Source organism: Bemisia tabaci, chromosome 1 (assembly GCF_918797505.1).
Source record: "Bemisia tabaci chromosome 1, PGI_BMITA_v3".
In the NCBI taxonomy this organism is placed as follows: Eukaryota; Metazoa; Arthropoda; class Insecta; order Hemiptera; family Aleyrodidae; genus Bemisia; species Bemisia tabaci.
In genome coordinates, this window is record NC_092793.1 from 69,969,457 (window position 1) to 69,995,144 (window position 25,688).

At 42.6% G+C, this 25,688-nt stretch overlaps 1 protein-coding gene across 4 annotated transcripts in view; it reads right to left on the bottom strand.

Annotated features, from left to right (window-relative positions):
- The window catches only part of LOC109043088 (rho GTPase-activating protein conundrum), a 72,560-nt gene that overhangs the window by 13,950 nt on the left and 32,922 nt on the right, over positions 1-25,688 (bottom strand). For 3 of the 4 annotated variants that reach the window (XM_072306097.1, XM_072306099.1, XM_019060137.2), the window contains 2 exons: positions 21,710-21,767; positions 2,544-2,956 (listed from right to left, as the gene is read on the bottom strand). In XM_072306097.1, coding sequence (XP_072162198.1) covers positions 2,544-2,817 — 274 coding nt within the window. In that variant the 5' untranslated portion in view covers positions 2,818-2,956; positions 21,710-21,767. Of the gene's footprint in view, positions 1-2,543; positions 2,957-3,238; positions 3,384-21,709; positions 21,768-25,688 lie in introns of those variants that run through there. The other variant, XM_072306098.1, reaches the window with a different exon arrangement.

Here is a 25,688-nt window from a genome sequence, read left to right on the forward strand (position 1 = left end):
GACTCGATCCACTGTGCGGCGATCGGGGAATCTTCCATTTGTTTTCTCGTGCACGAGTTCCTGACTCATCCTGGTCATCCAGGCCATGCACGCGATCCGCGGTAGACATATTATTCTGTTCGAATGTCGGTCGATAAATTGGACGGGGGCCGATTTTTATGGTGGATTGTCGGATTTGTCAGTGTGGATCTGTCGGCGTTACACAACGCTCTCAGAACGAGTGTTAAATAACCCAAAGTAAACTGGAGCTGAACTAGGCTACCATCTCGTGGCACCAGATCCAACGGCCGTACACGTAGTGGTTTTCTCGCTTCATCACCTGGATCCCACTTCGCACACGTCTCTTTTTCACGCTAATTGTTTGGTGCTTGGTGAACACGAGGTGCTTAGTATGAGTGGTATCAAGTGTGTGATCGTTGGACGCTGTAATTTTTTTTCCAAATACCAAGTCATCGCCGGATGGAGGTACTCATCGATGACGCAAGCGTTACCGAGATGATACCTACTCGAGACCAAGGCGAATCGTTGATGATTTCATTCCTTCCGAAAGATCTGCACTTGTAAGTTCTACGTCGACTGACTAACCGATGAATTTTGTCTCCTTAATAAGAGCGCAAGAACGACATTTCTAGATTTGTGGTTCGAGTCGAAATGGGCCAGTTGCGCTGGTCACAAAATCGTGTTTTGATGCTTGATTCTTGTAGATTAGCTAAAAAATAATGAGATCTTTCCAAACCGCAACATTTTACGTTCAATATTAACCGAGATATCACCTTTTGAAAAGTCGGGTTTTTGACGTCATCCACCGCAGTAGTGACACCCTTGGTTCTTCCACCTTTCTTCGGTCTTCACCATCGGTCAGTGATTCACTGGTTACTCAACGTGAAACTTGGATGAAGGCAAGGTGGAGGAAACCAAGGGTGTCACTACCGCGGTGGATGACGTCAAGAACCCGACTTTTCAGGGGGCGATATCTCGGTTACTATTGAACGTAGAAACTTGCGGTTTGGACGGCTCTAATTATTTTTAGCTGATCTACAAGAATCAACCCTGGTAACAATTGGCGATACGAGGTACGTTTCAAAATATCATAGGAGTTCTTATGGCCGACTAAAGAAGGTTATTGAAAATCATATAGCTGGCTGTAGAAAGCGGAGCAAATCATATGGCCGGGCTATACGAAGCTATAAAAAAGTATACAGTCGGGCTACAGTTCCTATCGCCGGGCTTTACACTTTATCGCCATTGGCTATAAAAGGCTATAAGAAATCGTGTAGAAATTCGTGTGCTTTGGAAATCATTAAGTTTGATATGGAACTACCTTAATATTTACAAAACACACATTATATTTTCCTTTAAAACATATTGTTTTTTCATCGATTAAAATGAGATGGTCCATACAGAGTGTGCAAATATTTCAAAATCATGAGTTGAAAAACGCTGACTCCGCGAGATTAAATATTAGAGCCTAACACAAAGCGGAGCGGTGACGCATTGGCGCCTACAAACCTAACAGGGATACTTCACGCATTGCGCGGCGACGCACTAGCGCCTACAAACCTAACATGGATACTTCACGCATTGCGCGGCGGCGCACCAGCGCCTACAAACCTAACAGGGATACTTCACGCATTGCGCGGCGACGCACTAGCGCCTACAAACCTAACAGGGATACTTCACGCATTGCGCAATGCATGAAGTATCCCTGTTAGGTTTGTACGCGTCAATGCGCGTTTCGCGCTCTCTGCCCGCCCGCCGTGCCGCAGCGTGGCCACGGCGTCTGAAGCAACTATTTCACACCAGAGGTATTGCACAGTACCATAAGAAATTGAAGGCGCTCCAACATATTAAGAATGACAGGCATCCTTCAAAAGTACGGAGCTTTCCCCGCAAAATAAATCAAGATACTACGGCACAAAAAGAGAGCGGTAGTCCAAAAACTAACTAAGTCCTCGGATCCGTATTTAGTAAAGTTTAGCATAAACTTTATCGTCTGGCTGTTGCTTAATCGCCATCGGCTATAAAAGGTTATAAGAAATTGTACAGCCGGCTACAGAAGCTATTGGAAATCTTACAGCCGGCTTTAGGTCTCTAGTATTTTGGAACACACATTCTACTGTCAATTTTTACCAGGGAAGTATCAAAACACGATTCTGTGACCAGCGCAACTGACCCATTGAGTAGATTGGAAGGCTTGGACTAGAGTCCCTTTATACTGAGAATCAAGATAATGTGAATCTATTTCTGATTGGTTCCCGTATTTTAGGCCTTCGCAGTGTCACAAACAATGTGGAAATAGTGGAATAAAGATTACACTTTCACCGATTGCAAAGATTATAATCTGGAATGGACCAGGGAATTACGGGTTCGGCAAGGAACAAACGGAATGAGAGAAGGAACGGAGAAAGGAGTTTGAGAATGGGCCGATCAAAGATTACAAAGAACGTTCAATTTCTGTAATCTTTATTCCCGTTTGTGACTCCATGAGGGGTGTTGTCTTGACTCTCAGTATAAAGGGACTCTGGCTTAGACTAGAGACTGACCTTCGAAACATTTGCCGTTGGAGATGTTGGCGTACTCCTCGTCGAGGTACTCGTCGAGGCGCTTGGCCTCCTGGATGATGCGGCACTCGTTCCAGTAGTCCTGGAAGTCCTGGCTCACGTCCGACTCCATGGCGGAAGCCGCGGGAGGGTTGTGGCCGTGGGGGTGCGGGAGGGTGGCCGGGACGGCGACGACGAGCGGGGCGAAACCGGCGGCGACGGCGACGGGGCGCGCGGGCCCCCGGGACGGGGCCCCCGCCCCCACGCCGATCCCCATGACGGACGGCGACGCCAGCTCCGGGCCCGCTAGTCAGGAGTGCATCGACGGCGCGCTCCGGGTCCGGCCCATCTGCCCCAGGTGACTCGCGCGCGTCGAGTGGAGCGACAGAGCCGCCGTTTTCCCGGACATGTGCACTCTGAAACAAAAACAAGAAACAAAGGATTTAGAAATTATTCAAACATGAACGATAGTTGGGTCTAGAGTACCTATATAGGCAGAGTTGCCACGGAATTTAGAAAATGAAATTCCCTGACATTTCCCTGTTTTCCCTGACTAATTTTGGTGAAATTCCCTGATAATTTAAGATGTGAAGGATGGTTAAGAAGACATAATTGGTTTTCAGGCAAAATTTGTTGTTGACAATTATCCACACAATTAATGACAAGATGCGGTGACGGTTTTATGGTTATTAGCTCACATAGATTCAATTCGAGAATCCGACGCGGAAGTACGTAATTTTCTTATCGAGACGTAAAGCACACTGGAAAACTTCACGCACACCAACAGCTTCGACTAAATAGCAGTGACGGAATGTGAAGAGTGCATTTCTGGGCTAGGACCGCCCTGCTGTTAAGAGTGATTTATTGTTTTTCGTCAGATTTAAAGTCGGTCATCGTTGGTTTGAATTTAAATGACTCAACTTTTTCTGTGCGGAGTGGTCATTGGATTCAAAATCACGCTATGCCCTAGTTTATTGGGAGCAGATTGGAGCCGGCGGTACAGAATTAAAGGCATCAGCGTTTTTTGTTATTCTCCTCGGAGTTAAGTGGGGAAAATTTCCATCAAACTTCTCAAAATTTTCTGTCCGTGAAATCATGAGCAGAATGCGGCGGCGGGCTTGCCACCGCATGGATACTACCAGACCCCCTTTAGAAAATTTAAGAGGTCAAGCGAAATGTAGGCTTGACAATTGGACAGCATTTTGCAATTTGGAACTGTAAATTCTGACTCTTCTGGGAAACACTTATAAGCATAGGGAAAATAATGGTGCATACGTTGTTATTTTAAACTGGGCTGAAATTTATGGTTCCAAATTGCAAAATGTAGTCCATTTCGCAGTTTCCCGGACGAGGGAACGTAACTCCATTCCAAGGTTGCAAAATAAACTAAAAAATGTCGAGTTTTCACAAGAAATACCTGTGAAATTCTTATTGAAAATTTTTCTGATTTTTGCAAAAGATTAGAAGAAAAATCAGCGAAATGTCAGATAGAATTTTCCAAAATTTTCCTGGCAAAAATACAATTGTCTGGGTGGAATTTGGCAACATGGAAAAGTAGTTTCGTTATTCCGTGAGAAGAACGAAGATTTCTGCCATCAAAGTAATTATATATCAATCAATTTCTCAGTAAAAACGGCTCAAAATCGATCCTGAAACGTCCAAATTTCCTAAATTTTCCCTGAAGCCCCAGTACATCTTTCGCCGTAGCTAAGGAGTCCCCTCTGACTCCCCTTCCCCTGGTAAGATGCCTTTCTGTGCCTTCCTAGATCCCCCTTGATGACGGGCCTTCTTGTGCCTCTCGATAAAAATTCACAATTCCACCCATGGGTATACAATTAAAAGAAGTGATTTGCGACATATAGTAGTCGAGTAAAGATTGCGATCCTTATTAGATCATTTACATCCCCCAATTTTACATTTTAGAGGTTAATGCAATGCTTGTATGCCCAGCAAGTCTTATAGGTATATCTTTTACACTCGAAGGAACCGCAAGACATTATCATGAACTATCCTCCAAAGTAAAAAAAATCGAAAATTGACTTTACAATTAGACGAGAGTCTTGCTTTTTAGTAACGGTTGACTTGCTCGTCTAATTAATGAAAGTCGAAATAATGACCGATGACATATATCCTTTTGGAGTAAGTTTCGACCCAACATTGCGTTACTAAAAGGTGTGATTGAGAAAAGGACGGGCCGGAACTGAAAAACTGGATTATTTCCAACGCCATCAAAACAGGTTTGTTTGTTCATGCTTGCCAAAATGATCGACAAACTTTCTTTTATGACTAAAAAATTCGAAGGACTATGATATGGTCTGACAACTCTGATTCCAGAAGTGTCATCACTTCTGATCAGTGGCGAAGCGTGAATGATCGATTTTCGGTATTTCCCGATTTGAAGCTATCGTAAAGAATCGATTACTAAGGTGTTGGTTGGGAACTTATCGATCCTTTTCCATGGGTTTAAATGGTAGATCAATCGATACCTCGCAAAGCACGCGCCACGAGTCGTAGAGAGCTAGGCGCGAGGCCCTTTCCTAGAGAACGGAGCGGAATCCATTGATATTTGATACCTCGACCTGGGTTGGATCCTCAGACATGAATGTGATACAAGAAAGCACTGAGTTGTTAATTACACAATTAAGAGGAGATAACAAGGCGCAAGTGCCATCGTTTTGTACGAGGCGCTGAGCCCACGTTGTCAAAATTCAGATAAAAATGATTACACCCCAAGACAAAAACAAAACCTTTTTTAAGCCTTGGCACTTTATCCGTGATGATCGTAATCATAGGTTGGAAAGGCGATTGAAAATCGCAGGGCGCCCTAGTGTGCGAAGTTAGCGGCTAAAATCAAACAATTATACAAAAAAAACGGGGGGAAAACGACATGAAATGCTCTTAGGCGGTTTCTGGTTGATTAAGTCAGAATGTTCGAACGGTGAAGCTTAATACTCGGGTTTTGTTTGCATCGAATAAAGACATTTTAAGAGAAGCGGGCGCGGGGTCATGTGAGCGGTGTTAAGCAATGCAAATATAGGCCTCTGTGAGCCGGGTATTAGAGCCGAGAGCCGCTATGAAACACGCGATGGGTGTTAATGGTGCCTGTCAAAATAAGTCGTTTGTCGATACGTCTCGCAGCTCGATTTATCTGGACACCTGGAGAACCCCGCCACCAGGGGGAAGAGGGGGGCGCGGCGAGTGTTAAGTTCCGAGTCGGTGTCGTGCTTTACGATGAATCGATCTACCTGCCGTTTAAACCAAGGGAGATAGATCGATTATCTGGGTATTTGCAACGAGCACCTCAATAATCGATTTTTCACCACAGCTTCAAATGGGAAAATATCCATGGCCAATGATTCAAGCTTCGCCATAGTTTTGCGTATGCTAAATCCCGTTGCATAACCTGCTAATGAGCTCTCCTTCACCAAGTTGCCAACTGGACTCAAACTTTCTAATCGAGTTAGGGTGGATTCTCAGCTTTGGCGCAATGCACTCTGGGTATTTAATCTTTTAACCATTACCTGGGTTATTTTGAGGAAATCAAAATTTCAGTCTCTGGACTCGATCATTACAGAAAAGTGCCGGAAATCACCTTAAAAAATCTTAAAATGAAGTAGAAATTATACTGTTGTCAATTACTCATTGATATCGATGAATTGAAACTGATTGCCAACTGAAAAAATTTTATTAAGATTTTTGAAGATGATTTTCGGCAAGAACATTCCTTAGTGATTTAGATCTAAAGACTGAAATTTCGGTTTTTCAAAATGAGCACCTTAATGATATTTAGAGACATTGATCGCAATCAGAATTCATTGCGCTCAGACTGAGGTGCTGATCGTTATGTGAAAGAGAGCCCTTCCCCCGCCGCTGCGCTGATCAATGACTGATTATTGATATTGATAGACAAAGTGATAGACAAAGCAGACGAAAGATAAATTGAGCTACCTTAGAGGTGGAAAGCGGTTGCAATTGACAAAGGAGGTACACGATAGACTAACTAACGGTAGCCTACGAGAGATCCTACATTATTTCCTCTTTCAGTCTGTATGTAACGACCACTCATTTCAACCAATAGAACCGATTCATTTCCTCTTTGTCTTCTTTGTCAATAAATATCGATTATCGGTCCGCTGGATGATTAATAGAAAATTCAGGTTACAAATCGAAAATTTGAGTACGATAGGAACGTTCAAAGATTATTACCTGCCGAGAGCCGACCAACACTAAATGGCGATTCTTGAAAGTTGGCAACACTCTTTTTCCTCCATTTAAATGTATGTAAAACAATCGATTCTTGGTGAGGCAACTTGCCTCACCTAAAATCGAGATTTTCAATGAATTTAAATGTAGAAAAAACAGTGTTGCCAACTTGTAAACTCTCCACCGCTAACACTGAAAGCAGAATGAATTAGCGTGACAAGACTGTCATCTTAAAAAGCTTCCCAGTGAGGTGTGGCTCTGGTCTGTACGGATAAAGTTAGACATTCTACTTTGGACAAAACTCTTCCGTTTATAGATGGCACGTTAATGAATCAATCTCAGTTCGTCAGACAATAATTGCAAGAACAGACGACTGCAAACATTTCGAGAGGATATCCGTTTTGCTGCTGCTTTATTTTTGCGTTACAAACAAGTAAATACAGCGACAACAGATAACAAACCGGTACACTCAATTTACGGTCTTCTCCCATTTCCTTGTTATGCTCTTGAGAGCATCAATCACTTGCTTCATTGGTTATCGTCATCATGCATTAGACATGAAAAAAATCGGAGTCAATTTCACGAAACCATTAGGCCTTGTCTCCACGAAACGTTTCATGGGATTTGTCCCAAGTTCGAATCGCAGGACTGTGATTGGTATTGACTAAATATTTTCCCCAACTTCGCGAGTGAGATTTTTTCCCCTGGGACAAATCCCATGAAGCATTCCGTGGAGATAAGGCCTCAAACAAACTTACGCACAAAAAACTGGGACTAGATAAAACAGCTTTTTACAAAACCGGAAGATGTCCCTTTAACGCCATTTCAGTTCGCCTTCAATTTATAGTGTAAGCAACACGAGCTCTCACGTGGTTGAATGGTGGTATCGTCGTGAAATGGCTCACTGAACCATACATCGATCGCAAGGTGAGGCTTAGGATATCTTACAACACTGCGAGAAACTTACAGAATCATCGTCTTAACACAAGACAGCCCTAAAAAAAATTATGAGTCGGGCATAATACGGAAATTTATTCAATTTTCAAACGTCTCATTAACTCACAATAACGACTCGAACATATCTAAATTGACCCATTGGCGGATCTGGAAAATTCGCAGCATTGTTTTCTCTCCCTTTAAACCTGTGTTGAATAATCGATTCTTGTTGGAACACATGACCCCACATGACCCAAGAATCGATTCATTTACATGGGTTTGAATGGAGAGAAAAAGATGCTGCCAACTTGCTGCGTTCACAAATGGATCCTATCGAGATTCGACGAGAGCTAAGAGACGCCGACACTACTTACTTCGAATAATTTGATGGAGATGTGGCAACCCTGGCCCTTGAGAGTCCCGATTATACCGTTACGACACCTCGCGCAAAAACTGATGACTTCCATCGATGTTACATGCTCAGGAAATTTATAACCATAATTTGAGATAGATCACTTTGAGTGTCGTTTTAAAAAGTGTATAAGTATTTTTTTTCTTTCTTTTTGATCTGTTTGCGGTAATTAAAACAGTTTTTTAAGCCTTAAAAAGTGTACTCTAGAGGAACCGGTGATTGAGAAATTTCGCCGAGTTTAGCGCGGGTAATCCAAGGTTTGATCTATTTGCTTTTTCTTGTCGGTGAGTTTGCTATAGCTGTACGTTTCACTTCAAATCTTAAAGGCAACCGCTGTCAACATGAACGATGCAATCTGCCTAAATATGATTGATATGTACAGAGAATCGCAGGTGAATTTTCCGTTAAGGGGTTGAGCCTTTAGTACATCCAATAATTAGTGGCGTGGCGTGAATTTCCATAGATCGATTGTTATGCCATTTAAACCTATGGAAAAGGATCGATAAACAGATCAATAATAGATTCTATCATAGGTTTAAATGGCATAACAATCGATACATCGCAATTCACGCCACGCCACGCCACTGCCAATAATCCCTTGTCAATTTGTGCGTCTAAAAAAGGCCGCCCTTAAAACTTTGCGGGCACGCCGTTGCACTCGCCGATGGAGTCAATGTAGCCCGTTTGTTGGGCACAAGGCCAGAATTTGGTTTCCACAGGTAAACACAGTTGAACCTGCTTCTTAAAGAAGGAAAAAAAAGGCTGGTATGCAAAGGAATGACACGGTCGCAACATCTCCGCTTAATTGGACCGTACACTCTGAAAGAACTAAAGGATTGCAAGTCGCATAGTTTTCAGGCATCATTAATTCAACGAGGAAACACTTTAGTTGCTTCTACATTGCTTCGATTAGGAGCATATTGACTTCATTGGATGTGAGGAGTTTTCATGAATTGATGCCTATAAGAGAGGATAGTGATAATGTTTTGGCTCTAAAAGTCGGAAAATAACGGTGCTTCGGGAAAATTTCCATTGGACAAAATAATTGACGAGATAACGTTCATTACAACACCGTCCGCTTCAAAATTTCCGATTCATGCTTTGTTCTTTAAAAATGTCAAGAAGTTCCGACAGTTCACATACTGAACTTCGGTTCGTACTGAACATGGAATTTTCCCGGTTCAGGGAACCGAAGTTTTGGTCATAGGATTCTCAGTTCGGTTATCTGAACCGAAAAAGTTCGGAGCGCAACTAGAAAACGAAGTCCAGCATCTGCAAACGAACTTTCTTCCTCAGTGTGCCGGTCGGCTGCAGCATCGTTATGAAATGATTGTGATCGACATGATCGACATAATCGACATGATCATGATGGTCATCATGATTATCATTATACATCAAACAAGCGAGATGTATCGAGATCGCTTGGATGAAAATGTAAACATAGCCTCAAAAGTATATTGAGTATTCTGAGGGAACGGGTTTCTTGTGATAGATTTTTGACTCCAAGGAGTATAAAATGGCAATGAAAAGTGAAATTGTTAGGAATTTTCTCATTTTCAGCTTTTCCTACTTAAATCCTGAAATTTTTGTTTGAGGTTTTCTACTCTGCCTTAATCCCTGAAAATTTGAAAACCGGAGCATGGATGTGCCAAAATCTCCCTGATGTCTACTGACGATAAAAGAAATAATCTCTTCGTTATACTCATGTCTATAGATGGCTGTAGATTACTAAATTTGAATAGAAGCCAAGCAAAAATAAAAAAAAAAAAAAAATTGTTTGAGGTTATGTTCTATTGTTTTGAACCAAACGATGCATCGGACCACTATCGAATACGATCTATAGCGAAGGATTCAACAATCGACCCGCTGATTGGACTTCTAAAAAAAAGGCAACCGGAGGAGTCAAAAGCTCCGGGTCGACTGAACTGACCACGGCAGCGGCCCGGGGGGGGGGGCACGGGGGAGCAGGGGGGGTGCGGTACCCGTAGGGGGGCAAGGTCGCCGTTCGGCCTCTTTGAGCGGGCCGATACGCGGCTGAGAGCGACTTGTCGCCCTGACCAAAGCGCGGGGGACCGGACACCCGTTAATGTTGACTGGAGCGATGCGCGATGCCGGCTCGTGCGCCTGTAATAAAAGAACAACTTGACGGATATTCGGGGCGAGTGTGACGACCTCGACTGCGCCTGCGCGGTGCGGTGGCATCGGGACCGGCCCGGCTTCAACCGAGCGCGGCGGCGCACAATGGAACAAGTAAATAGGAGAGGTCGGACAAAATTTGGAAACTTTAAACGCGTATAACTCCGTTCGTACATTATTTTAAGGTTCCAAAAATGGTTTTATTGATTTCCTCGTAAAATTTCCTCCTAGACCACCCCTTAAAATTTGAAATATGACAAAATAAACATCAAAATTTGCAATTTTAGTCAAAAATTTTATGTCCGACCTCTCTGGTTGACTCGATTCACTGTGCGGCGCGGCCATCACACAGCGGATATGCATTCTGTGTTTCTGTCCTGTTTTCCTCCGAGTAATGGAGCCACTCGCTGCATTCACTCATGACCAAACCTCATCCAAGCTAACTCGCATCTTCCGTTATCTTCAGCTTTGGTGCCATCCATTCAGCGGGCTGATTATTGGAATTGATAGACAAAGCGATAGACAAAGAGGACATAGGGAGCAGGAGCAATCTCATTGGTTGAGACTGATGGTTCTTACAAATTAAGGGGGAAAATGATGGACTACTAGAAAAAACAAGTCTCACAATCATACTCCTAGCTGATTCTAGCTGGCGCCCTCACAGTCAGCATAGGAAGTGTACTTGGATTAACTACACCGCTGGCTAGTTCCTCAACACTTTTTTTTCCAAAACGATGGCTAAACAAAAAAAAAAATCCAAGTTGAGCTAATGTTTTGAAAAGCTGACGACCACTGTGAGTCATCTTCACAGTTCAATCCAGCTATGGGCAATGTGCCAGGTGCCTATACCTGTAGTCGAATAGTTATTGCAAATAGCTCTCGGTCTCAGATTGCATTTGGTGCAATGCGAGAAGTATTCATGCAGTCTTGTAGGCGCTAACAAGCGCTTGACGCCGACCGTACTGTTTGGCGCGATGCATGAAGTATTCCTGCAGTCTTGCAGGCGCTGATATGAGTTTGACGCCGACCGCACCGCGTTCGGCGCGATTATTCGAACTCCCGTTAGGATAGTCACGGCATCGAACAATGAGGCTTAAAAGGCCCATGTTGTGTTTCAAGTGCTAGGTTTTCTCAAATCGAGGGAGATACGGCGTCGTGAGAAATGCTCCAATTTACGTTTCCGAAGCGGGCCTGCCATCGCGGTTGGCGGCAGTCGGGATTCCGCGGGCAGTCGCGTGACCGATGATCGATGAGTTCGATATACAACAAACTGAATATTCGGTTTGACAAATTGGAGGCTCGGTTTGACAAACCGAATAGTTCGGCCAATATGCTGCCTTGCCAAGCAAGAACGCCGTAATTCCATCAAGATTTTCCTACGTTTTCTGAAACTCAACACTTTATAAAATAAAATCTGTTTCACCCATGCACCTCAAATTTTCAGGTTAAGTTCTTGATATATGTAGTATTAACGAAAGAATTCAGTAAAAACATTGTTCCAAGGTACACAATTTTTTCTGCTATGATTCATTGTTTCCAAAAAAATTAAAATGGCGTTTACGGCGTTTTTGCGTTGCACGCCGGCAGTATGGGACACCAAGTGATTTGAAATTATTTTTTCAGTGTGAACCCTGGAGAGAATGGAGTTATACGCGGACCATGGATCACCTCACGGCCGGGCCGTAGCCGTTGCGTTAGCGGAGTGACGAAATCACGGGCCGAAATGTTAGACACTTTCCAAGGCTGACGGAATCTTCCCCGTGGCTTACGGTTGCAGGTTACGCATGCAAATGCGGATTTGAATCCAGTCGTTGCGAGCGACGATGATTTCGTTTGGGCCCGACCTTCGATTGGAATTGATTTTCAACTGCGGCGAAGGCGACGGAGGTCGAACAAAGAGATTCATCGGCCGGGTAATTAACTAGCGGTTGTGCAAACACGACACTCGACAGTCAACAGTCAACGGTCCATTAGAAAACACCGAAGCGGTTCCCCGCCACGCCATCGTCCATCGTTCCCATCCGAGGGATCGCTGAGGGAAAATTCCTCGACGAGCTTCACCGAGCCTCGCTCATCAGGTTCAAGGTTAAGGTGGATCTTCAGCTTTTGCGCAATGCATTCTGGGCACGGTCGATATATCTCAAATTTTAACCTTTAGGTAAATTATTTTGGGAAAATCTGAATTTCAGACTGTAGTTAAATCATGGAAGAATGTTTGTGCCGAAAATCATCCTCTAAAATCTTAAAACAAAGTCAAAGGTTCTGTTTCAAATTGACCATCGACAGACATCGATACATTGAAATTTGTTGCAAAATAGAAACAGTACTTTTGGCTTTATTTGAAGATTTTGGAGGACGATTTTCAGTACGAACATTCTTCAATGATTTATCTACAGACTGACATTCAGATTTTCCCAAAATAATTCACATAAAGGTTACAGTTTGAAATATATCGATCGTACCCAGAATGCGTTGCGCAACAGCTGAAGATCCACCTTAAGAGCCCTATTCGAAGTCCAGCCGATGAAAGATCATAACTGCATTCCAACGTTTTAAAATTTCCACTCGTAAATTTTCTTATGCTGAGAAACTGTTGGATATTCATAACGTTAGTTTTTCACCGATTTTCTCTCGATTACACGTACCAATCAGATTTTTGAATGAAATGGGAGATCGGAATGAAATGGGAGAATTCGAGATCAATCAATTCAATTTGACGATATACCTTGCCGTATGTTAAAATTCGCAGTGCTCATATAAGGGGAATTCGCAGTGCTCATATGAGGGGAATTCGCAGTGCTCTTATAAGGGGAACGAAATTAGCGGATCATTTCACGTTTAAAATACTGAAGATCAGTCACGTCATTTAAGCTATACTTAGGCTATTAGTACAAAATAAAAGTAATTTATGACCTACTCAACAGTGGATTGGTTGATCGCATAAAATGAGTGCTACGGAGGATTTTGCGGGTTTAAAGAATCAACGGACTCAATCGGCAAAACAAACAAAGCTACAACATTGGTTCGAGGGCCCAACAAATAATTGACGACAGGAGGATCCGATTTTTAAGCCATAAGCCGGTTTTATTGCCCATCAAATCTGCAAAAAATAAGTCATAATCGACCTAGGTAGTCGAGTTATCATTGATGCTACCATAAAAAGTTCCGAGCCTCTTCAAAATCACCTCCGAGCGAGAAACGAAATCCACATGCGACAGCTGGCAGAGCCACGAACCTTGTCATCGGTTGGATTGACATAGTTTTTATCGCAAAAACTGGTTTGCTCCATGTTTACGCGAGTTTGACTTTTTTTTTATTCCTTCGCTACAAAAGTTAAAATGCCGAGGTTCTCACTTATATTAAGCCGGGCGGTATTTCTTGGCACTACACCGGTCGGTCACGAATGCGGTTGGAAAAGGGGGAAAAAACACGGCGAGACAAACTAGAAAGGAATGCGGCGGTTCGGAAGGAGGCTAGGAAACGCACCGCTTGGATGCTCGAGATTCCGGATTGACGAGCGGTGAAGCTGGACTTTTGGGACGATCGTCAAAAGCGACAATGACTCATCGTCAACAAACATTTTTTGGAATTCAACAAGCTCAACGTAACTCAGGAAGCGATAAAGCTTGTTGCAAACTTCAGCTGGAGCAAGCAGAAAAATTATTTCTTATGAGAAATGGCACAAAAAACACAATGATCGCTTGGCAAAGCCTGAAAATCACAATCTGCGCAAGGAAAAAGTGTTAATTTAATCTTCCTGGTTCAAAAACAAAACTACGGCATGGGTAAACATTTCATGGGCGGAGTCGTTCCATCATACCCTTGCGCACTAGGATTCTACGCAATATTCAACATGGCCGACGCTAACTCATCAAAACTGGAAGCGGAAAGCTTAAAGTAACGCATACTTCATACGCGAATTGGGAAGTTCGGAGTGTATTTCAGAATTTCCTGATGCGCTCATCGTGAGCCACTTCTTATAAGAATCCTCTCCTCGTTTTTCTCCGGCTGATGTTTGCACTAGCCCCGCTGACCAACTTGCCTAGGAAAAGCCTTATAGCCAACGAAGATTGACGACTAAAGCTGTGAAAAATTTATGCGTAACGCAAAATGCGCGAGTCGCAGCCGGGAGCACGCGCATCCGTCCGTCCATGCGCAAGCACACACATGCTGATTTCACGATCACACGGGAAGTGTTATGCAACTAACAATAAGTAACACGCACATCGGGAGATCAGCGGCGAATCGTTGGCTATCGGTATTTCCCCATTTGAAGCTATGGTAAAGAATCGATGTGTTCATTGCGAGAACCCTGATAATCGATCCTGTTCCATAGATTTAGATCACAAATCAATCGATCCTGCAGAATGAGTATAATGTAGGGTAGCGAGGAAGTACACTTCTTATCTCGGAAAGCTACCTGGTTCCGCAAAACCTCTTTCATTCGAAATGTCTTCGTACTCAAAGAAAAAAATCGCGCCAAGAGTAAAATCATCTTTGCTGCGAAGAAACCTTACAATGAAAGAAATTGGTTCGACCAAACATGGGAAATTTTTATCACGAGTAAACTTTTATTGGCACAGCTAAAATTTTACTTGTGTAATTGGTCACTTCCTTCCCCTGACAAGTATTCTTTTTAGGGCAACAAGGAACCGACGAGGAATCGGTAAATTGACGGGTAAAGGCAAAAACTAGCAGATGGGAGACGCATTAGTGGTATCCGCACACTCTGAGCAGCGGGCCGAGATTTCGCCTTCATTTTATGAGCTAGGCAAAATCGGGCTCCTTGAAGTCGTAATAATCGTATGCCCGTGGACAAACAGAAAAAGGTTTCGGTAGATGCATCCTCTTAACGGTCGGACCTCGGAGTATTTCTCTCAGTGTTTGAAAAAAACAAGGGGAAGAAATGAAATTTTTAAGTATAAAAAAAGATGATCTCGATTTGATGAAAGACTGAACGAGAAATATAGGACTCAAATTTCCCACTGAATTATTTAGAATCAAAGCTCTGGTGGGTCTATGAACTGATTAACATTGAGGCTGCGAGTTGGAGGGAAGACAAAGTGTGCCATAAAATACGGTTTCGGGTTGCCAGGTATACTGCCATGCTGAGGAAAAACGCCGTATAAACCTTCAGGCGTTGCCAAATTTCCTTTGATAAAACACGAATTTCCTGGTAAACTTATGAATATTTCCCGTCCAATTTTTTGGACAATTTTCTTCGCAATTTCACACGAAGTTCCTGAAAATTTCAAGGAAAAATATTAATAACTTTTCTTAAAAATAAACACTTTATCGGAGGAAATTAGGCAACTCTCGAATGTTCATACGGCGTTCTTCCTTAGCATGGCAGTATAGCTGCCGGTGCAAGCTGCTGTGCACAGTGACAGCATGAGTGACCACGGTGAAAGCATTAGTATCGAATTAACAGATATACTCAGACTCCGCGGAGTCGCGTTTGCGGCCGAGCTTTGCGATAAATCGATTGATCTGCCATGGAAATCTATGAAAAAAGCTCGATTATCAGGGTATTCGCAACGGACACGTTAATTCTCGATTCTTCACCTCAGCTTCAAATGGGAAAAAATCGATAGTCGATAGTTCAGGCCCCGCAACTGATCTTCTGATCTATGAGCACAAGAAGGCAACTCTTCGACATGTTGGAGCAACCTGTCACGGTCACACCGGTAACGCACAGTGGAACTATAGTGTGCGCAAACCAATTAGACAAAGTAAAATATTATAGTTGCTACAACTGTGTATGAATTACTTATTACGGTCCATTACAGGTTACCAGATGGCACACGTTAGGCATTTCGTTGTTTAGCTCAGAAACGCATTTTAACGTCGAATAGTTATCGCAAATGACTCTCAGTCTCGCATTGCGTTTGGTGCAATGCGAGAAGTATTCATGCAGTCTTGTAGGCGCTAATGCGTTCCACGCCGACCGCGCTGTTTGGCGCAATGCATGAAGTATTCTTGCAGTCTTGCAGGCGCTAATATGAGTTTGACGCCGACCGCACAGGGTTTGGCTACGTTCCATTACAGGTTACCAGATGGCACACGTTAAGCATTTCGTTGTTTAGCTCAGAAACGCATTGTGACGTCACTACTTAGAAGGGGAGTCCGTTCTTCTCTAAAAAGTATCTGGTAACAGAATTTGCTCAAGAGGTCAATATTTCTGCCAGTGATCTTTGCAATTATTGTCGGCGGGTCTAGATGCAAGAACCTGCGTCAAAAAAGATGAAACCTTCTTGAATTTGCGGACACACTGAGAAAAATGTTTGTATTCTTGGGCTGCTCTAGCAAGGATAATAAGGGAAGTGAAACACTGACATGAAGTTTGTGTTAATAACTAATAAGACTTAAAGGAGGATAAAAATGTGAGAAACCGAGAATCGACCGAGAACTTGTGTTACCCTGTGGCACAGAGATGGCAATACTCTCCTGTATACTGCCGTGCTAAAGAAAAACGCCGTATGAGCCTTCAGGCGTTGCCAAATTTCCTTAGGCAAATCACTAATTTATAGGAACATTTTTGAATATTTTCCTACCAATTTCTCAGATAATTTTGTTTGTAATTTGATCTAAAGTGTCTGCAATTTTCAAAGGAAAAAATGTATAATTTTCTCAAAAATAAACATTTTATCGAAGGAAATTTGGTAACTATCGAATGCTCATACGGCGTTCTTCTTTAGCACGGCAGTATACAGATACTCCAAGGGAACACTTTTTGGTGACCATTTCAAAATTCATTATTAACGTCGATATTGGGGTGCTACCAAAATTAATTGGAAATGCCCATATAATCCAACGACCCGAACCTCTTTTTTTCCGTGGACGCTATCCGAGTATCGAGACAAATTTGTCGCAAAAATGGGCCTATTCAGGCAACTGTGAGGCGGAGGTGACTGAGCGCGGGCCTCCACGGAGCCGTTCTACATTTCGATTTGCCTACATAAGCGAGGCAGCGAGGACTTTGACATCGTTTCCGAGATACCCGACACCGAATGCGTTCCGCTGCATTAGCTCGTTACGTCACTCCGGCATTTTTTTTCACAGTCCATAACGCATTTACTCTGCTCCGTGCACCGAAAGAACGAATCTCGATGATTCAACCACGGACACGGTTCCGGAAAGTTGCCTCTTAACTCCGATCGCTTCCTTTTTTTCTTGCTCGCACTTTTCCTGTCAAGAAATTTTTCCTGACAAACTTCTAGCTCCAACAATTCTAATCTTTCCCGCCAATCTCGGAATTCAAAACTGGCCTATCAAGTATGCCGAAATCGTCACGTGACGATCCAATCAAATTGGAGCTCCCTGATCTGATCTTTGACATCGGGGCAAAGTATATGGGCTCGAATATCTCATGAAAAAGAAGATTTCCATGAACTTTGCTGCTGTAGATTAATGTAGATCATGCATTATTTTCATTTTAGCGATTTGAGGACCAACTTTTTGGAAAGTAATGCGAGAATTAGGGTAAGAAACTGCGATTGCATCAATCGGGTTCAGAGGAAAAAGGATCGACGGTGGCGCATATCGGCGGGCCAGAATCGACTCGATATTATCGGCTTGTTGGACTTGAAAAATCGATCTCGTGGATGGGTCAGTCGTAGATCGTGTTTTTATGCTTCATTTTTGTGGATTAGCTAAAAATAATAAGATCTGTCTGAACTGCAGCAAGTCTCTAACTTTAATATTAACCACGATATCGCGCTTTGAAAAATTCGGTTTACGACGTCATCCACCGCAGTAGTGACACCCTCGGTTTCTTCCACCTTCCTTTCATCAGTCAGTGAGACACACTTTCACACTGGTGACTCAACGTGAAACTTGGATAAAAGCAATGTGGAAGAAACCAAGGGTGTCACTACCGCGTTGGATGACGTCATAAACCGATTTTCTCAAAGCTTGATGTCTCGGTTATAACATTGAACGAGAAAGTTGCTGTTTGTACACATACTTACCATTATGTTTTGTTGATCTGCAGGAATCAAGCATCAAAAACACGATTTTGTGATCAGCGCAGCTGACCCATTGGCATGAAGGGTCTCAATCCGTCTCTGATTAGGAGATGGGCGCGAGCATGGCAACAAAGCTGAGTTGGACGTGAATACTGAGCGGGATTTCGCATTCCACCTCGCTTACTAGCCAAACAGCGAATCAGAAATAGAGACGGGGAACCAAGTGGAGCCCACGGTCCTGTTGAGCGGAAAATGGCAAAATGGCAATACGCAAAGGCTCTGTTACCGCCGACCCAGGATTCCCACCGGTTCCACCATAAGTGCGTAAATGTCCTTGTCGTCCAACTAACACACCCCCCGAATGAAGACTTTTCTGATCGTGCACTACGAAATTTGATGATGAATCTCCCCACCCAAGAAAAATTTCCGGTTACGCCACCGTAAATATTATTCCTTAGAGTGGACCTGGTGCAGACTTCGGCTGGAGCAAAAAGGGGAGTTGTTTCTTACAGGGTATTGCTCAAAAATTATGTTGAGCTTAACCAGAAAGTCACAAATACACTCCAATCTTCACAAACTGTGTAAGGAAAGTGCGTTTTTTCTTAGGCTTCTTACCTCAAGACCGATACTGCGGCACAGGTGAAAATTTCGTAAGAGGAGTCGTTCCAGCCAACCCTTGCCTAGAGTACCTATATTAAGAGAGTATGGCCACTGGGTCCCATGGAGAGGCTTAGGACCCAAAAATGGCGGTGCTTTGTTTTGGTTTTTGAGGATGGGAGGGGGGTCATTGCCAACTTTTGACGGTTATCACCAACCGCACTTGCTGCCAACCTTACTACATCTAAGATCATTTTTCTCAAAAATTGCACACGATTAGCCTTAAAAATATGTAAAAAAGTCGCAATAGTGCATTTGGGTAAAGTTCTCGTTACGATAAGCAAAGACAACTACATTTTCAATCATTTTGCATTACATTAACTTTATGGCGTCCGCCATTTTTGGGTCCTAAGGACTCCATTCAGCCTAAAATGGCTGAGCCAATCAGAGGTGGTAAATCCAGTGGCCATACTCTCTCAATGTAGGTACTCTACCCTTGCCTTTAGATGCTACGCAATATTCAACATGGCCGACGCCAACCCGCCAAAACACACGTCACGAGACGGTATTTTATCAACCGGTGTGTTTATAATCACAATGTCTTTGTGTCAATAAAGACCATGGCAGGTGCCCCCTCACGATTTGTAGGCGGAAGCGTCAACCACATCTTGAATATTGTGTGGCATCCTAAAACGCAAGGGTTGGATGGACGACTCCTCTTACGAATGTTCACCTGTGCCGTGGTATTATTTTTCAAGCGAGAAGCCTAAAATACCACATATTTCTTGTGCAGATTGGGAAGTTCGGAGTGTATTTCAGACTTTCCCGATGAGCTAATCGTGATTTCTCAGCCATTTTCTATGTGAAACTCTCCTTTTTGCTCTATAGCTGAAGTTTGCAACAGGCCTATTGACGGACGAATCAGATAAAACTGCGAAAGAAATTCATCCATGAATTCAAAGAGAAACAAATTCATACATTTTACTGAACAGTCATACTTCATGAGAGGAAATTTGGCAAGAGCTCCTGCGTTGATGAGGTGATTTTCCTTGGCACGGCAGTGACTCTCGATGACTCTGGCAACTGCCTTAATGTCATTCTTCCGGCCGAGTTTCCCGGAGCTATGCACCGCCATCATGGGCCACCTCGTCAATTACCTCTCTCTTCCTCACTAAAATAAGTGGGTTATAGGGCGCGTGCGTCTACCTACCTGCCCGTTGTCTAACTTACAGGAGAACTTGCTTTAAAAAATCGTAAAATCTTTAGAGCCCTTGCAGAGCCGGCGGGCGCGTCGTTAAGGTAAATCGGACAATAAATTGCTCCACCATTTTTTCCAAGAAAGTTTAAACATTTACTATGCTCTTACAATCGTTGAGGCAATCAACCTAAGTATGATTCAGGAATCTTTATTCTATCTTTATAAAATACAATCCCGCATATTCCCTCGAACAATCGTGATTTCTGAGAGTGATACTACTATTCGACCACGCGGGAGCTCGTATTGCCTACATCGAAAAGTGAAGGAAAACTGACGGTGAACTAGAACTAACGATGCTCCACGCTCGCTCAGTGAAGTAGTTCACCGCTTTCTGAATCCAGCAATTGTGACTTCTGAGAGTGATACCACTATTCGACCACGTGGGAGCTCGTATTGCCTACATCAAAAATTGAAGGCAAACTGACGATGAGCTAAAGTCATCGCTCCACGCTCGCTCGATTAAGTATATTCCCTGCTTTCTTCCTCGAGCAATTGTGATGTCTGGTGATCGGGAGATGGAATTTCACAAAATTATGCTCCGTTAAAAAATCAATCCACGATTACTGTTTTTTTAAGGGCTGCGATTTTTTTAACTCAAAGGAAGATCAAGCAATCAAGAGGTCTAAGAGTCCCTGGTAAAAATTGGCGATAAGAGCTGCGTTTCAAAATACCATAGGAATTCGTATAGCCGGCTAAAGAGGGCTACAGAAAAGCATATAGCTGGCTGTAGAATGCGGAGAAAATCATACGGCCGGGCTATACGAAGCGATAAAAAATTATGCGACCGGGCTACAGTTCCTATCGCCGAGCTTTACACTTTATCGCCTGGCTGTTGCTTTTTCGCCATCGATTATAAAAGGCTATAAGAAATTGTGTAGAAATTTGTGTGCTTTGGAAATTATTAAGTTTGATACAGAACCACCTTCATATGTACAAAACACACATGATATTTTCCTTTAATACATTCTTTCTTTTTCATCAATTAAAATGAGAATAATCCATACAGGATGTGCAAACATTTCAAAATCATAAGTTGAAAAACGCTGACTCCGCCGGATTAAATATTAGAGCCTAACACAAAGTGGAGCGGCGACGCACTGGCGCCTACAAACCTAACAGGGATACTTCACGCATTGCGCAACGCGTGAAGTATCCCTGTTAGGTTTGTAGGCGCCAGTGCGCGTTTAGCGCTGGCTGCCCGCCTGCAGCGTGCCACGGCACTTGAAGCAACTATTTCACACCAGAGGTATTGCACAGTATCATACGAAACTGAAGGCGCTCTAATATATTAGGAATGGCAGGCATCCATCAAAAGTACGGAGCTTTCCTCGCAAAATACATCAAGATACTACGGCCCAAAAAGAGAGCAGTGGTCCAAAAACTCACTAAGTCCTAGCATCCATAATTAGTAACGTTTAGCATACACTTTGTCGCCTGGCTGTGAGTCGCTTAGTCGCCATCGGCTATAAAAGGCTATAAGAAATTGTGTGGCCGGCTATAGAAGCTATTGGAAATCTTACAGCCGGCTGTAGGTCTATGGTATTTTGGAACACAGATTCTACTGCCAATTTTTAACAGGGTAAGAGTCTTTTTTGAATCATCTTTCAAAATTTAATGTGTTACTTTTATTTTAAGACATAAAATAAAATCCAAAACTTACCAACTAAAAACTCTTGAGTCGGTAAAAGACGATCAGATACGAAAGAAGGATTTGCGACCTGCAACAGAATGAAACCTTTAAAAATTAGAGTGTTATCCTAAATGTTTGCATGATAAATTTGGAAAGATACAACTTATCAAAAGTTTTTACATTCTCCTCGTACATACATGCATATACTAATATTCAATTTTTGTGTCAAATTTCTGCACTTCTCTACGGAAATTTTTTGGGAAAATTGTATAGGGCCGCGAATCGGTTAAAATATTTGCTCTCTAAATTCAACAGCCTCTTTAAAGTTGAATGTAGGTTTCGATTTTTAAAATCGAATGCTAAGTAGAGCAAGCTTTGAAAAGCCTCAAAAAAGGAGAAGAGCTGTAACGGAACTTAAAACTACCCAAGACAAGAAAGGAAGCTGACGAATAATGTCATGCTCAGGTTAAGGAGCAACGCCATAACAGTGTTTAGGTGTGGCCAAATGTCGTTCAATAAAACACGAATTTTCGGGAGTCTTGTAAATATTTTTCTCCGAATTTTTCAGAGAATCGTATTCGCACTTTGACCTGGAGAATCTGAAAATTTCAAGGAAAAACATTCTGAAATTTTCTCAGAAGTGCACATTTCACGGGGGGGGGGGGGGGGGGGGGGAGGAGACTCGCAACACTTGAATATTCATACGTCGCTTTTCCCCAGCACGGGAGAACAGAATATTCATTGGACGCCCATTCTATCATCCTAAGGAAAAACGCCGTATGAACCACTAGACGTTGCCAAATCTTCACCGAATTTTTTTTTATTTTTGAAGAAAGTAACACATATTTATCTTTGAAGTTTTCAGGTATTGTAGATTAAATTACGAACAAAATTGTCTAAAAATTGGAGGAAAAAAAATATTCAGAATTTTCTCAATGAATCCGGGGTTTATCGAAGGAAATATGGCCACGTCTAAAGGCTCATACGGCGTTTTTCCTTAGCACGGCAGCATTGAACACCACCTACTTCCACCTAGGCTGCCGAGCTAAGGAAGAACGCCGTATGAACCTTCAGGCGTTGCCAAATTTATTTTGGTAAAACACGACTTACCCGGTAAAATTATGAACATTTTCCCTCCAATTTTTCGGATAATTTTGCTCTCGATTTCAACCATAGTCCCTGAAAATTTCAGGAAAAAATATTCATAAATTTCTCCAAAAATAAACATTTTAGTAAAGGAATTTTGGCAACTCTCGAGTGTTCATACGACGTTTTTCCTTAGCATGGCAGTAGGAGGCGGAAACGTTGGACGGTGACGCGTGGCGCGGCGGCCGATTGATGAATGGTTGAGATCGGTCGAGCGACGTTGCCAAAAGAGTTGGCCCACTCTCCAGTCCACTCAGAGGCAAATTACCGACAATAATCGCAGAAGAATCGGCAACACTCCGAATGCGGGGATTAAAGGATGAATACTGATGAGTCAACATTGACACAAACCTGATAATAGATTGGAAAAAACTGCGCTGTAACAAAGCCGGAGACGATCGACGAATTTAAGGTGCGGCCCATTAATAAGGATGCGAGGTTGCCACTTCGACGTGAAAAAAAAGCCGGAGGTGCGACTGAATCGGGAGATTTGTCAACTCCGCCGCGGAAAAAAGCGATTGCGGCCGGGCGCGAACCACGTCTCTCCGACGACCGATTTATAAGGTGAGCAAACTGGATGACGCTGGCTTTTTAGAATGGTTTTGTTGTGTGTGGTTGGAAAAACCGAGCGACGAAATGAGTTTTTTCGAGTGTAGATCGCCGTTTCCCCATTCGAGGATAACGCCTTGCCGACAAGTTCAACGATTTTCAGTCTAACTGCATTTAGGGTTGCCAAATATCTGCTCATGACTTATATTTTTAACAGCAACGTAAACAACATGACCCTGGAGACTTTCCGTAAACCTGTGAAGGCCCAATTCTTCTTTCTATGATGTAACTTTAAAGGCTTCTTCACTATTTTCTTAATCACGATGTATACCGTATGGGCCTCCCTATAGAGAAGGTCTGTTTAAGAAACGACTATGAATGCGATCCTGCGGGTTGATTATTGAAATTGATAGACATAGCGATAGACAAAGAAGACGGTTTCAGGACATTTTGTCGACGATTTTTTGTCCGCGCACCCTTTTCGTCCAGTAATTTACGCCCACACGTAAAATAAGCAACAGTGACTTGGTCCAAGCGTTATATTTTAGTCTGTACGTAAAATTACATTGACAATATGGAAATGAGAAATTGAGAGAAGGAGGTGTTGTTATGGTTGCTCATTTTCTAAATGAAATGTTATTACTTCCTCCTTTTGAATCATCTTTTTGAATTCTCATTGGTGAATATTTGGTTTTATTTCTATCCTTAAAATATTCGATGCACAATATACCTTATATATGTTTAGGTACTTTTTTTGTTTTTTTAATTTTTTCTTTACGAAATTATTACTTCATTTTGAAAACATTTATATTTTTAAAATTTACAAATATTTTTAAAAATATTTGTAAAACCTTTTCCAAGCGACAATAATCTCAATGAGCCGCAGTTATGTGCCGACAGAAACTGCAAGAATGAATATAAGAGGGGAAAAAACCAAGAGGCACGCAATCTTTAGTTTTAACCCATTTGTACATCGATCTTTTAGAGTCAAATGCGTCAAATTTTGAGCGTTTCGTTGCGCGTACACCTCGCTCTAGCACAATAAAAGCACATAATATAAAAGAAAAAATTAAAGTGCTTTGGAAATCATTAAATTTGACACGGAACCACCAATATTTAAAAAACACACATTTTATTATTATTCTCCTTTGATAAATTGATACATATTTTTCCCCATCAATTTAAATGAGAATAATCAATGCAGAGTGTGCAAACATTTCAAAATCATGAGTTAAAAAACGCTGACTATGCTAGTATAAATATTAAAGCCTAACAGAGCGGAGCGGCGTGCTGCCAGCGGCAGAGGCTCACTGGCTCCTACAAACCTAAGTGGATACTTCACGCATCGCACAATGCTTGAAGTATCCACTTAGGTTTGTAGGCGCCGATGCGCGTTTCGCGCTGGCCGGCCGCCCGCCGTGCGGCGGCGCCTGAAGCAACTATTTCACAACAGAGGTGTTGCACAGTATTATACGAAATTGAGCGTATTAAGAATGACAGGCATCCTTTAAAAGTACAAATCATTCCTCGCAAAATAAATCAAGATACTTATCGTACACAGGAAAAATCCAAGAGCCTTTAGCTGAGGCAAATACAGAGGTTTATACGGTTCAGGTATAACAAGGTGGGAATTTCTTGAAAGATAATTAAGTCCTGTTACACCAAAGAGGTGTAGAGAGTTTTAGTGAATTTTGTCTCATGGAATTGACGCTCCCCCATTTTTACCAAAACTCTCAACTATATATTATTCTCCGTTGGACCAAACAGACAAAACAAAAAAACAAGCAAACCCTTATTCTTCCGAGACATTATATATTTTCATCCAAAAACGTCGTGAGCAATTGTCGTTTGTATTTACATGTGGGCCAATTAACTTTGGGTCTCAACTGGCACGTGGACCAAAACTCCCGTGCCGAAAAAACGCGTTTACGTAAATTACTGGAAAAAACAGGTGCGCGGACAAAAAATCGTTGACGAACTGTCCTATAACCAAGAAGACATAGGGAGTATGGGATGATCCTATGGGTTAACTACAGACTAAGGGAGAAAATGCTGGACTAACTATATGGTCTCTCGTGGGTTGCTGTTACTAGTCTATTATCTACCTCTTTTGTCCATTGCAACCACACGCCTCCACCAGTGGGATCCCTCCATACTTCCTATGTCTTCTTGCCTATAGTTTTGTTCATTAACTTCAAAAATCGGCCCGCTGGAACCTAATTTCGTCGGGTCTTTTACATAGAGGTGCAACATCCATCGATGAATCCAAACAGCACCACCGGCCAATGAGAAGCGCTAAGCCGGATTTAAGTGC